This window comes from Myxocyprinus asiaticus, chromosome 36, assembly GCF_019703515.2.
Source record: "Myxocyprinus asiaticus isolate MX2 ecotype Aquarium Trade chromosome 36, UBuf_Myxa_2, whole genome shotgun sequence".
Taxonomy (NCBI): Eukaryota; Metazoa; Chordata; class Actinopteri; order Cypriniformes; family Catostomidae; genus Myxocyprinus; species Myxocyprinus asiaticus.
In genome coordinates this window covers 29,505,438-29,519,505 of record NC_059379.1, presented here as the reverse complement: position 1 = coordinate 29,519,505, position 14,068 = coordinate 29,505,438, and the positions used below count along the sequence as shown (strand labels likewise).

The window sequence follows — 14,068 nt, the reverse complement described above, 5'->3', positions numbered from 1 at the left end:
GTGCTGCTATGGCGGCAATGTACACCTTCAAGGTGGAAGGGGACAGCCTCCCTTCCAACCTCTCCTGCAGGAAGGATCCGACTGTGCATCTCTGGGGGTCTTCGCGTCAGAAAGAACACCACTTAGTGAACAGACACCACTTAAAAGGCATACAGGTGCCTCGTAGAGGGGGCCCTACCCTGAGGGATTGTGTCTACCACCGCAGGTGGACATGGAGATTCCAGAGATTCCAGAGGTCTGGTCGTGGGTGCCAGAGGGTGCCCCATCCCTGAGAAAGAAGGTCCTTCCTCAGGGGAATTCGCCAGGGGGGAGCTGTCGCGAGGAGCGTGAGGTCCGAGAACCATGTCTGGGTGGGCCAGTAGGGTGCTACCAGGCCGACATGCTCCTCATCCTCCCTGACCTTGCACAGGGTCTGTACAAGCAGGCTCACTGGGGGAAACGTATATTTGCGTAGGCCAGGGGGCCAGCTGTGTGCTATGCCGAGGGGAGCCTCGGTGGGGGCATACCAGAGTGGGCAGTGGGAGGATTCTTGGGAGGCGAACAGGTCCACCTGTGCCCATCCGAATTGACTCCAAATCAGCTGGACCACCTGTGGGTGGAGTCTCCACTCTCCCCTGAGGGTAACCTGCCATGACAGCGCATCCGCTGTAGTGTTGAGGTTGCCTGGGATATGTGTGGCTCGCAGCGACTTGAAGTGTTGCTGACTCCAGAGGAGGAAACGGCGGGCGAGTTGTGATATACAACGAGAGTGCAGACCGCCTTGGCGGTTGACATATGCTACCATTGCCGTGTTGTCTGTCCGAACTAACACGTGCTTGCCCTGGATCAACGGCCGGAACCTCCGCAGGGCGAGCAGAATTGCCAACAACTCGAGGCAGTTGATGTGCCAATGCAGTCGCGGACCCGTCCAGAAGCCGGCGGCTGCGTGCCCATTGCAAACAGCGCCCCAGCCCATTTTGGAGGCGTCTGTCGTGACCACGATGTGCCTGGAGACCAGTTCTAGAGGAACACCTGCCCGTAGAAATGAGAGGTCAGTCAAAGGGCTGAAAAGACGGTGGCAGACCGGCGTGATGACCACGCGATGTGTCCCGTGGCACCATGCCCATCTCAGGACTTGAGTCTGGAGCCAGTGCTGAAGCGGCCTCATATGCATCAACCCGAGCGGGGTGGGCACCGCTGAGGATGCCATATGCCCCAGGAGCCTCTGAAAAAGTTTCAGTGGAACCGCTGTTTTCTGTTTGAACGCCTTCAAACAGGACAGCACCGACTGGGTGTGCTCGTTCATAAGGTGTGCCGTCAAGGGGACTGAGTCCAACTCCAAACTGAGAAAAGAGACTCTGAACCGGGAGGAGCTTGCTCTTTTCCCAGTTGACCCGAAGCCCTAGTCGGCTGAGGTGTGAGAGCACCAGGTCCCTGTGTGCACACAACATGTCTCGAGAGTAAGCTAGGATTAGCCAGTCGTCAAGATAGTTGAGAATGCGAATGCCCACCTCCCTTAACAGGGCAAGGGCAGCCTCTGCGACCTTCGTGAAGACGCGAGGAGACAGGGATAGGCCGAAAGGGAGGACTTTGTACTGATACGCCTGACCCTCGAATGCAAACCGCAGGAAGGGTCTGTGTTGAGGAAGGATCGAGACGTGGAAGTACGCATCCTTCAGGTCTACCGCTGTGAACCAATCTTGATACCGGACGCTCGCCAGAATGCATTTTTGCATCAGCATCTTGAACTGGAGTCTGTGTAAGGCCCGGTTCAATACTCGCAGGTCCAAGATTGGCCGCAACCCACCGCCTTTTTTCAGTATGATGAAGTAGGGGCTGTAAAACCCTTTCTTCATCTCGGCTGGAGGGACAGGTTCTATCGCGCCCTTCCGTAGGAGGGTAGCGATCTCCGCATGCAAGGTAGCAGCGTTTTCGCTCTTGACCAAGGTGAAGTGAATACCACTGAACCTGGGCGGGCGCCTGGTGAACTGAATCGCGTAGCCGAGTTGGACGGTCTGGATCAGCTATCGTGACGGATTGGAAAGCATGAGCCACGCATCCAAGTTCCGCGCAAGGGGGACCAAGGGGACAACGTCGTTGGATGTACCGGCAGGAGGGACCTCGCGGCAGGGCAGAGCTCGAGGTGCCACACCACATCGTGGCCATGCTGAGTCTAGGGACATCGAAGCACTTACCTGGCTCCTTGTGACCACCCCCGGAACAGCCTGGGACAGGGGAGAAAGAGGCCTGTCCTCATAACCCGTGGAGTCTGCCACATCGGGGGCGGCTGTGTGCCACAGCTGAGTGCTCAGAGGCGGAAAGGCCACCGCTGGAGCGCCAATCCTGCAAGAAAAAACCCGTGGATGGTAGTCATGGTGTCGACCGTGCACACCGGGTATGTGACCCAGGGAGGAAGCAAGCCGCTCTTTTGCTGAACTGTTGGGTACCGCAGCCACTTGGGCATGAGGCGAAATCAAACAAAAAGGCAACAAATGATTTTCAGCCCGGCCCTCCACCGGGGGATGGAGTGGTCTTTTTACCAGCTCCAAGTGAGTGGGTTCCCTCGTCTCTGGGTCGCCCGTCTCAGGGGCGCTTTGACGACCTCCGTGGGTTCTTAGGCGCCGGCTGTGAGACGGGTGGCGTCTGCTTCCTGCGGTGGGCTCCACGCCGGGGCCGGGCCGAAGGGGCGGGCTGCGGCGGAGCCTGTGCAGTCACCGCAGGGGGACACCCTTGGCGACGAGCAGACAGGGTGTAGGATGTGCCGGATTGCCTCCGTCTGCTGCTTCACCGGTGAGAACTGCTGGGTAAAGTCCTCGACGGTGTCGCTGAATAGGCCAGCCTGGGAAATTGGGGCAGCAAGGAACCGTGTCTTGTCAGCCTCGCCCATCTCGACCAGGTTGAGCCAAAGGTGGCGCTCCTGGACCACTAGTGTGGCCATCTTCCACCCGAGAGACCGCGCCGTGACCTTCGTCGCTCAGAGAGCGAAGTCAGTCGCCGAGCGCAGTTCCTGCATCAAATCTGGGGCAGAACTACCCTCGTGCAGTTCTTTCAATGCCTTGGCTTGGTGGACCTGCAGGAGAGCCATGGCGTGCAGGGCAGAGGCGGCTTGTCCAGCAGCACTGTAGGCTTTAGCCGTCAGGGCCGACGTGAGCCTACAGGGCTTGGACGGGAGCTTAGGGCGTCGACGCCAGGTGGCAGCGCTCTGCGGGCATAGGCGCACTGCGAGCGCCTTATCCACCGGGGGAAATCGCCGTATAGCCCCTGGCCGCCCCGCCATCGAGGGTAGTGAGAGCAGGGGAACTGCGGAATTGAGGCTGGGCAGTATAAGGTGCCTCCCATGATTTTGTCAGCTCCTTGTGCACTTCCGGGAAGAATGGCACTGGAGCAGGGCGTGGCTGCTTTGAGCGGTGCCGCGAGCCCAGGAACCAATCATCAAGCCGCGAGGGTTCAGGGGAGAGCGGAGGGTTCCACTCTAACCCGACACTCGCGGCCGCCCTGGAAAGCACGTCCGTCATTTCGGCATCAGGCTGTGACTGGGCAATCGTCCCCGAAGGGGGAAGCCCAGCTGAGGCTTCTGCGTCCGACTGGACAAGCCCACTCTCTGATGCTGTGCTCGAGAGCTCATCATCTTCGCGGGCTCCGAACAAGAAGCCAGACTCGCCATGAGATGAGCCGGCGAACTCATCCGGACGCCCGATTGGGGCAGACGAGCGTGCTGGGGAATGGGAGGTCCGCGGGGGAATACCCGGCGGAGACGATCCCATTGGGGTCCCCAAATCGCCCCCAGTGCTAGCCACGCTGGCCTCATACCCGTAGGTAGAAGGGAAGCCGCTGGGGTGGCTTGCTTTCGGACCGCAACTTTGCCATGGTCATGTTCTCACAATGAGAACATGAACCATCCACAAACGCTGCCTCCGTGTGGGTCGCGCCCAGACACGAAAAACAGCGATCATGACCATCCGAAGTTGAGAGATAATGACCGCAACCAGGAATAACACACAAACGGAAAGGCATCTTTAAAAAGACGTGTCTTTAAAAAGACGTTCCGTGTGTGCCGCTCTTTTAGAGAAATATATACTCTTTTAGAGGAGAAAAAAGCTCTTTCAGAATATATACTCTCTTGTTTTTCTGCCGAAGTGCCCAGGAGCATTCTCTGTAGTGCACCAGTGCAGAGGAGGGAGAAGCCGCTGAAATGCGCTGTCAGATCCAGCAGAGGTGAATGAACGGTAGGATTCAGCTCAATGAGCATGACCGTTCGGCTCCGAAGAGAAAATCTGAATGAGTGGTTGCATACCAGCCCCTTTTATACCCGTATGTCCGGGGAAGTGGCATGCAAATACCACTCACCAATTTTCATTGGCCTTTTATCAAAGACCAGAGGTATCTCGGGCTCCCAAGAGTGACCCCTAGTGTCACTACATCGACACAACGTCGAGTGAGTGACAGATAGGGAACAATGTGTTTCTTTATTCTTTATATTATTTTTCAGTCCCAATCCACAGGTGATCTGTACAACTGACTGGTTAATATTTAAGTCTCATATTCATGCTTAAAACACATACACACTGCAACTAAATTCGGTTGTCAGTTCACCTTTGACTGCTTAATCCTGTTCTGTACATTATACAGTTTGGTAATTTATGAAAGTGACAATCGCATTCTACAACCAAATGAACTCACGAAAAATGCTCATAAAAGTTTTGCTATGGTCATCACTTTTCAGTCATCACAATTGCGGTAGTAACTATTCACACATGGAATGGAAATATAGTGGATTCACTCCCACATTTAAATGCATTTGATACTCCCGAATCTTGGTAGTGTGTTGTCCCTTAATTCTGCGATCAAATATTTTTTTTATTGCAATGGATTTCTAACCTTAATAGTTGTGTCAGTTTAATGTGCCACATATCATCAATTCAATTCAATATTTTATGCCTATTTATTTATTTGATAAGTGGCCATGAAATAAGCAGGATATGTCAGCTGATCATTATGGCAAAATTAACCCCTTCAGTTTCGAACAAGGCCCCTCATTTTCCCTCTCAGTGTTTATTTTGCATTCTTCTTTACAAATGTGCCTCTTCTAAGGTTTCTTTCTTTTTTTTTTTTAAATGCCTTCTCATGTTTAAAAAAAGGTATTTGCTATGAAATGACACCTTTCTCACCATACTACCCAAATAAAAAAGTCACCCAACATCCATTTGTTGTTTCAACTACAAAGATGCTACAGAGTTTAAGTTTACAGGCTCTTGAGGAGACAGATGTGTGATGGCTGCTCAGTGGCCTTTTCCATAACATCCCCTCTTCATCAGGCTTGATTACATTAAGCATGTCTATGGGTGTGGTATATTCAATAGCCCTGCTCTGCTGGAGGAGAGCAGAGGAAGAGAGTGTCATCTGAGCTTGCTCCGTATGTATATGGTAGACAAGACTTCCATATTTATAATTTTCATTGGTAAAATTAAGTGGGTTTAACTGGTTAATTTTAGCTGCTATTATACCCAATGTTACTATAGTAAACCAACTCTTTGAATTATAATAGAGTGCAACAGTCTGGTTCTGGAAGTAAAAACCCAATTAATTTTTTGAAAAAGGGAATGAATTATTAATGATAACTTGAAAGTTAAGAGCTCTCAGAGCTGGTTGGTTTGGTTCACGTATTTTATGAAATCCCTATGGAAAAAGGAATGGGAAAAATACTTCCGGAACCAAGACAGATGTGAAAACTAGGCATTGTTGTGCTCAAGTGTCCCTCTGAATGTAACAGTTTTTTTTTTTTTTTTGCACCTTTTGTGTCTCCTTGTTTGTAATCAAAATCATATAGTTATGGGTAGGCCCATATGGGATTTGCACCCTCAAAACTCCATTTAAGCTGTAAGAATTTGAACATATTATTTACAAATTCATCACATTTTGCATTTTTATTAAATGTTTTGGATAGTTTTGCTGTATGCATTCAGCTTACAAGTACGGTGTAGTTAGTATTATCAGTTCAAGCGCTGTTCAACACCCATTCTGCAGAATTCCATAGATTTCCCCCTTGAATCAGCGCCGAAAATACAAAACTAGTCTGCATATTCTGTCTAGACCTGGTGATAGAATGCTGAGGGCTTTCTAATCATGTTTTAGTCATTGCCATTTCAGTCCACCACAGGTGAACAATACAGAAATTCGGCTACACGGTTACACGATTCAGTTCATACGCCGGCTCTCAGTTTAAAGTGAATCTTCCCTCCTGAATTCACTAGGTGGGGAAATTAATCATTATTATTAATCACACTTGAGGTGTGTATTAATTAATATTGTGCACAACCGCTTCCCAGTGGCGAGCGGTGCTCAGTCTCATCTAGCGAGCAAGTAACGTGCCCGTTATCCCGCTTCGTGGATGCATGGCAGGTCCGCTTGGCTACATGATTCAGTTCGTACACCGGCCACCTCGCTCTCAGTTTGAAATTAATCTTTCCTCCCAAATTCACTAGGTGGGGAAATTAATCATTACAAATCACACTTGAGGTGTATATTGGATGCTATTGCCACCTTGTGTGGTCTGTGACATCCTAATTATTTCCTTCCTCCTGGACCGGGATGTTACTCAAATTGTTGTTTCTGTGTATTGCGTACAATAAGAACGTTCTCACAAAAGAGCAAAGCACTCATTGCATGAGATGCACACACATTCTGCTACACACTCCAGTATGGAACTCCAAAAGAGTCATATTTCACCAATGGTGTCCTGTCATCCACAGTCCCATTGAAAAATGTGGTGTAATGGTGCAGTGTGCAGAAAATCCGCAATCTCCTCGCAGAAAGCGTGATAGGGATTGTTTAGAACTGCAATGCTACACACTCCAATATGGAATGCCACAAGGGTCATATTTCACCAATGGTGTCCTGTCATCCACAGTCCTATTATAAATGGGGTGTGATGTGTGGTGTGCAGAAAATTCACAATCTCCTCACAGAAAACACGATAGAGATTGTTTAGAACTGTAATACCCTATGGTCTGTCCCTAGCTCCTCGCATGATCACGAAGTGTATCAATGCGGCACTCCCCCCGTTGAAACTGAACGGCGTGCGCATTCTGAATTACCTCGACGATTGGTTATTGCTAGCCTAATCAGAGGTGCTATTGTGTGAGCACAGAGAGCTAGTACTTCAGCAATTGAACAGTCTGGGTCTCAATGTCAACTGGGCGAAGAGCAAACTTTCCCCCAAATCTCATTTTTGGGGGTCCGACTCAACTCGGTGAGCATGCGTGTGCATCTCACGAGCGAGTACGTTCAGACCATTCTTCAGTGTCTGTCTCAGTTAAAACTGGGGAAAACACTTCCAATGTAATATTTTCAAACAATGTTGGGTCTCATGGCGGCAGCTTCCGCCATCGTACAGTTAGGTCTCTTACACATGAGACCTCTCCAGTGCTGGCTCGAGTGTTGTGTGCCATGGCATGCATTGCGCCGGGGGCGCATTCGCATTGCCGTAACTTGCCTCTGTCAGGCTGCTCTAGCACCATGGACTGCTCCAGCCTTTTGCTGTCAGGGTGTTATGCTGGGTTAGGTTTTCAAGTGGAAAGTAGTGACCACGGACACGTGCAACGCTGGCTGGGGTGCGTTGTGCAATGTACGTCTAGCATTCAGCACCCGAACAGGTGCGAAGAAGGCATGGCACATCAACAGCCTGGAACTGATAGCCGTCTTTCTAGCCCTGAAGGCTTTTCATTCTGAGATACAGAATCACCATGTGCTGATTCAGTCGGACAACATGACGGTGGTGTCGTACATAAATCGCCAGGGCGGAATTAATTGCTGTCAATGATGAGCCTGGCGTGGTGCCTCTTCCTGTGGAGCAAGCGCCATCTCCTCTCCCTGCAGGCGACATATGTCCCAGGCCATCTTAATTATGGTGGGGACCTGTTGTCACGCCAAGGAGCGATGCCAAGCAAATGGAGACTTCATCCTCAGACTGTCCTGAGGATTTGGGAAATATTCTGCAAATGGAGATCGATCTATTTGCCTCCGCGGAGAACGGCCACTATCCCCTCTGGTACTCCAAGTCCCAAGCTCCACTAGGAGTGGACACAATGGCCCACAAATGGCCTGTGAAATGCAAATATGCATTTCCCCCGGTTTACCTCCTTCACTCTGTCATATGCAAAGTCAGAGTGGACAAGGAAACGATTCTATTGGTTGCGCCGAAGTGGCCCAATCAGTCCTGGTTTCCAGAAATGATAGAGATTCTGGATGGCACTTCATGGGAAATACCGCTGAGGAGGTATCTCCTCTCTCAAGCGCAGGGCACAATCTGGCATCCTCAGCCCAAGCTATGGAACCTGCATATGTGGCCCCTGAATGAAGTGTGCTAAATGTGCCAGAATTGACTCAGTCGGTTATGAACACCATTTTACAGGTTAGAGCGCCATCTACGAAACCCAGTGAACTGCCCCATACCTGAAATTCGTACATTTCTTCAAGAGCAATTGGACATAGGTCTCACTCCATCAATGCTCAAAATTTATGTAGTGACTATCTCTGCGTATCACAAACCTGAAGCCAGCACCTCTATAGGCAAACATGATTTGATCATCCTTAGGGGAGCGAGGCGGCTAAATCCCCCTCGCCCGGCTACAGTCCCAACTTGGGACCTAACTTTGGTCCTAAAAGTGCTTGCAGGGGCCCCCTTCGAGCCTCTGGATTCTGCTGAATTGCATGTGCTATCCCTTAAGGCTCGGGCCTCAGTAAAACTGGTCGGTGATTTGCAAGCGCTATCAGTCGACAATTCGTGTCTGGAGTTTGGTCCGGGTCTTTCAAAAGCCACCATCAAACCCAGAAAAGGCTATGTGCCTAAGGATTTATCCACGCCTTTCAGAGCTCAGGTGGTTCATCTTCAACCCTTTTTCCCTCTTCCATTTAATTCAGATGAGGAACAGTCCTTGCATTTGTTATGCCCTGTTCGAGTGCTACACACATACGTTGAGCACACCCGCCAGTTCAGATTGTCTAACCAGCTCTTTGTGTGCAATGGAGGATGCACAAAAGGAATATCCGTCTCCAAGCAAAGACATGGATCGCTGATGCGATTGCCCTGGCTTACGAGTCGCAGGGTGCAAACTGCCTTATTGGTGTTAAAGCACACTCAATTAGAGGCATGGCCTCTTCATGGGCATGGACGAACGGTGTGTCCTTACAAGACATACTGCATGTTTTGCAGCAGGTTGGTCTTCTCAAAACACATTTGCAAGGTTTTACAACCTAGATGTAACATCTCTCTCTCCCTTCACAAGTCCTCTCTGTCTAGAGCACTTGCTATTTCATTGGCCAAACATTAACTTGTGCCCCTTTTTAAGTACGGGCTCCCCCATCATTTTACACAACCGCCTGCATTCAGACCATTGTATTTCCCATTAAGTCACAAGCACTTTCATTGTAAATACAACTCCCTTCGTGAAGGAGTTAATTCATACTATATTACTGTTGTTAAGATATCCATTCTAAGTGCTCCCCTCCTGGCTCACCATGAGGGTTATTCACTTGCAGCATACTCACGTCGGTCGCCGTCCCGCAAGACTGTGGCGTAATGTTCTTTCGAGTATTATGCTTCAATATCCCTCTCTGGGAAGGTTATGTTGTTTAGTTTGACGTGATTGGAATCTGTTTCCCTGAGATGAAGGGAACGAGACATTGCGTAAGACCGCACTACAGACTCAAGAGTTTTTTTAGGTGTGAGCGATGCGCTCTTTGTCCCTCAGTCAGAAAATTCTGAGGAATGGTGTTTGCGTGCCCGCTTATATACTGGACAGTTTTGTGCCTAAAAGGATGGGGCTTAAACACCATAGCCAATCTTAGAATTGACATTATTGTAGAAGGGTTTCAACTAGATCGTCAGAAAAGGATTTCCCATTTGCGTCAGCATGCCGCAATGTCTCGTTCCCTTCATCTAAGGGAACTGTGGTTACACAGTAACCGAGACGATTTCTGTGAATGTTTCAACATTGTCAAACCAGATGCAAAACTGGAAACTTTCAGCTGTGATATGATTAACAGAAACACAAATATTTATATTGTCTTTGTGTTTTAAAATGTTCCCCCAAAGCTGTAAATTTGTGAACCTCATGAGAGACAACTTTTTCCTTGTGCTCGTGCTACACTGCAAAAAATTATTTTCAAGACAAGTATTTTTGTCTTGTTTTCCAGTAAAAGTATCTAAAAATTCTTAAAACGTGATTGTGACAAGGAGGAGGGCGTGGCCGGGCCGTGAGGATGCACGCCCGGTGCTGAGTTGCCCAATCAGTGGGTAAGAGATAAAGGAGGAGCCGGGGATGCCAGAAAGAGGAGCATGCAGCAGTCGTGTGTGCGCACATGTTTTGTTCTGCTGAAAAGCACTTTTATGTTGTGTTTTGTTTAATTAAAAGTATTTTTGGTTGATTACCTGATTCCTGCTTCCTCCTCCCTCCTCTCCCAATGAACAAGAGGCTTGTCTGCCACAGTGATTTATTTACTTTTCAAGGAAAATTGCATAAGATATTGTCTTGTTTTAAGGGAAATCTGACAAAATTAAGTGAATTTTAGACTTAAACAAGAAAAAATATCTGCCAATGGGGTAAGAAAAATAAACTTGTTTTTCTTACCCCATTGGCAAACAGTTTTTTCTTGTTTTAAGCATTTATCTTACTAGATTCGGTTAGATTTATCTTAAAACATGACTTAAAATCTTAAGGAAGTTTGCTTGTCAAGTAAATAAATCACGTTTTAAGAATGTTTAGATAATTTTACTGGAAAACAAGACAAAAATACTTGCCTTGAAAATATTTTTTTTGTAGTGCATTTTTTTTTTTTAAGGTTTGAGCAATTATTTAACTCAGAGTTGAAGTCAAATGGAAACAAGTGCAGAGACCCAATTTGCAAATTTCTCCACACGATGATTCATAGCTTCCCACTTTGTCATGGGCGTTTCTAGTATGTGTTTACCAAAACTGCCAGATTTTACACGGAGGGGATCAAGTCTGAGAATAGTTGCCTCTAAAGTTGCAATTCAAATTTGATGGAAAGGATGTTTTCATGTTTTGCATAATGATCAGAAATGCCAATGTCAAGTTACAAGCTTACCTTTTGTGGCATATAAATTTGACACTTTAGATAAACTCTAACTTAGTTGAAAATTCTGATTTTTTTTAAGAAATGCAAGACATGTCAAAGTAGAAAATGCATATTTTAGGTCCAAAGGCAAACAAGTTAGGGATAGTGTACAGTCAGCAGGTCATTATCGCAAAATAAACGCTGTCAGGGTGGTCAGGACCCCGACATGAAGCAAAGGTTGTATTTTGCCATACTGACCGGCTGACTGAATATATTTCCCACTTATTGTTTATCAAATAAATAAATGAAAATATAAAATTGGTTTTATTTGAGAAAAAGACTGCTGAGTGATGCAAGAGACATGAAACTAGCACAGCAATATAGCAAGCTGGTTGCTTTGGACAGTGGTCAACTGTACATTTTAGCGACTGTTGCACAAAAATATCTAACTGCCGAATGCTGCAACTGACCAATCAGAATCAAATATTCCAGACAGCTGTGTAATTAAGTGAAACCTGAATTGTACGATCTGAATAGATACTGCTGGATTTTGTTGATATTCATGCTTCATGCTTTAATATCTCCCAGTAGATGCCTTAATGTTCAGCAGGCTACATAAAGCATGTGGAGGGAGGGGTAGGAAGCTACAACCAGGTTTGAGAGAACAGTTAAGGGATAAATTACTCAGCTCCTTTATACGCATTGAGCTTTGGTTATTAACCCAGCGTCATCCATCAAGTTGATGCATGATGAATGAAGCCTTGTGCTTTACATCTTCCCCTGCCTGTACATTTCACATCTCACCCAAGATCAGCCCATTGTGGGCATGTGTGTATAGCAGCACTCAGCGGGCTGCGGATGATGGTGGAATGTGTACCTTGATGTTCAGCTGTTGTGAGGTGTAACATGCATAGCCGGTTGGTCGTGGTTTGTCGTACAGTCTGCCACAACACAATGAGAGCAAAGCAAGAAGGTTCTATTTAAAACTCACTGTGGGTTTCTTGAGATATAGTGTAACTGAACATTTACTTGTCTCACAGCTTGATTTAAAATCCAAATATTTGAGTATGCAAATAGTAAAATTATCAGTTGCAGAGTTGTTGGCATGACTTTGGATGTATAGTTATACATGATGTATACATTCAACATTTCATTTTTTCTAAAAGGTTCATTATCTTAATGATCTTAATGTCTGGTTTCTTTAACAGAAAATATACTTCTCTGTAACATTGATTTAATCAAAAAGGTTATTTTTTAGAAATAAAAAAAAAAAAAAAAAGATGTTGACTATACATCTTGTTCAGATTTATCTAGATTTAGATCTACATTTATCATCTATATTTTTATGTATATAATATTGATCAACTCAAATCTTTGATAATTGATCATCAAAATGATTGTGTTTTAGAAATCAAAAATCGAAAAACACTTTTCAATCATGTACATCATGTATAGGTATTTAATGTCTATATTTTCACATGTATACAGTAATATTGATCAACTTAGAGGAAGGATCATCAAAATTACTCAGGATTCACAAATTAGAAATTAGAAATTAAAGATTTCGACTAAACAAATGTGTACAGTGCATGTGTATTTATCACCTATATTTCCATATGTATTTATCACCTATATTGTCATATGTATATAATATTGATTAACTTAATGGAATGATCAAAATGATTCTGTTTAAGAAATCCATTTTTTTTTTTTTTTTTTAGAAAATGTTGATTGTGTACATCATATACAGATATTTATCGTCTGTTTTCATATTTACTGTCTGTAAATAATATTGATTAACTAAATTGATCATCAAAATTAGTCTAAATTTTGAAATAAATAAATAAATAAAATCATAAAAGAATGTTGATTGTGTACATTTATGTACAGATATTTACCATCTATGTTCTTATGTACATATATGACTGATCAATTCAGTGTAATGTCCTAATCCCAGGGTTAAAGTATCAGTATGTTAGGAGCAGAGATGATCCAGTGTGATGAATGAACCAGTATGATTATGCGAGCAGCTGCAGCAGAGATGCTGAGAGATGACAGCACGTACAGTATGTGAGGCACACTCTGAGAGGAGCCCGTGACAGATGAAATACAAACGCATTGTACTGTACCTCTCCTGGTCTGTCTGATCTTAGGACTCAGCATGGCTGCCATCGATGGTCTAACCTTCCTCTGCTCGGCATATTCCTCCTCCTCTGCTCTTCTGTCAGTGCATTACCTCTCCTGCTCCTCTCCTCCGTGGCTCCCTCTTCCTCTCCTCCTCGCTCTCTCTGCTCTTCCCCGCTAGTTCGCTGACCTCATGTTGCAGGCACTGGCGGGTTGGGGGCTGGGGGGAGGGTTCCCTCGCACACATTGACGTGTGCACATGCTCGCCGCTTCTTACTCACACACACGCACGCTGGTCCACACCCACCAGGCGTTGCATTATTCATTATCTGCTGCTCTACGTTGACCATTCTGTATGATTACAACAGGCTGCCCAGAAGACCAAAGCCACATATCCGCCTCCTAATTGGACACAGGCTTGTGTACTCGAGCTCGCTCCATCGCTCCATCTCAAGGGATATCTTATCCTCTCTCTCTCTCTCTCTCTCACACACACACACACACACACACACACACACACACACACACACACACACACACCTTCATTTAAAGGGACAGTTCACCCAAAATAAAAATTCTATCATGATTTAATCACCCCCATGTCATTCCAAACTGTATGACTTTCTTTCTTCTATGGAACACAAAAGCAGGCAGAATATTGGCCTCAGTCACCAATCTCTTTCATTGTATGAAAAAAAGATGCAGCAAAAGTGAATGGTGACTGTGGTATACTGCCTAACATCAATTTATTTGTATTTATTTTTTTTTTTTTTTTTGGGATCTACATAAGGAAGTCGTATGGGTTTGTAACAACATGAGGGTGAGTAAATGATGAGTTTTTAATTTTTGGATGAACTCTCCCTTTAATATTCTCTCTTTCCATCTCCTG

The 14,068-nt window shown here is 46.1% G+C and overlaps 1 protein-coding gene across 1 annotated transcript in view; it reads right to left on the bottom strand.

The window, feature by feature from the left end:
- The window catches only part of si:dkey-191m6.4 (rho GTPase-activating protein 22), a 52,491-nt gene extending 39,164 nt beyond the window's left edge, over nt 1-13,327 (bottom strand). The window contains exon 1 of the mRNA XM_051674199.1: nt 13,185-13,327. Within this exon, the coding sequence (XP_051530159.1) occupies nt 13,185-13,227 (43 nt within the window). The 5' untranslated portion in view covers nt 13,228-13,327. The remainder of the gene's footprint in view (nt 1-13,184) is intronic.
- Between the last annotated feature and the right edge of the window lie 741 nt (nt 13,328-14,068).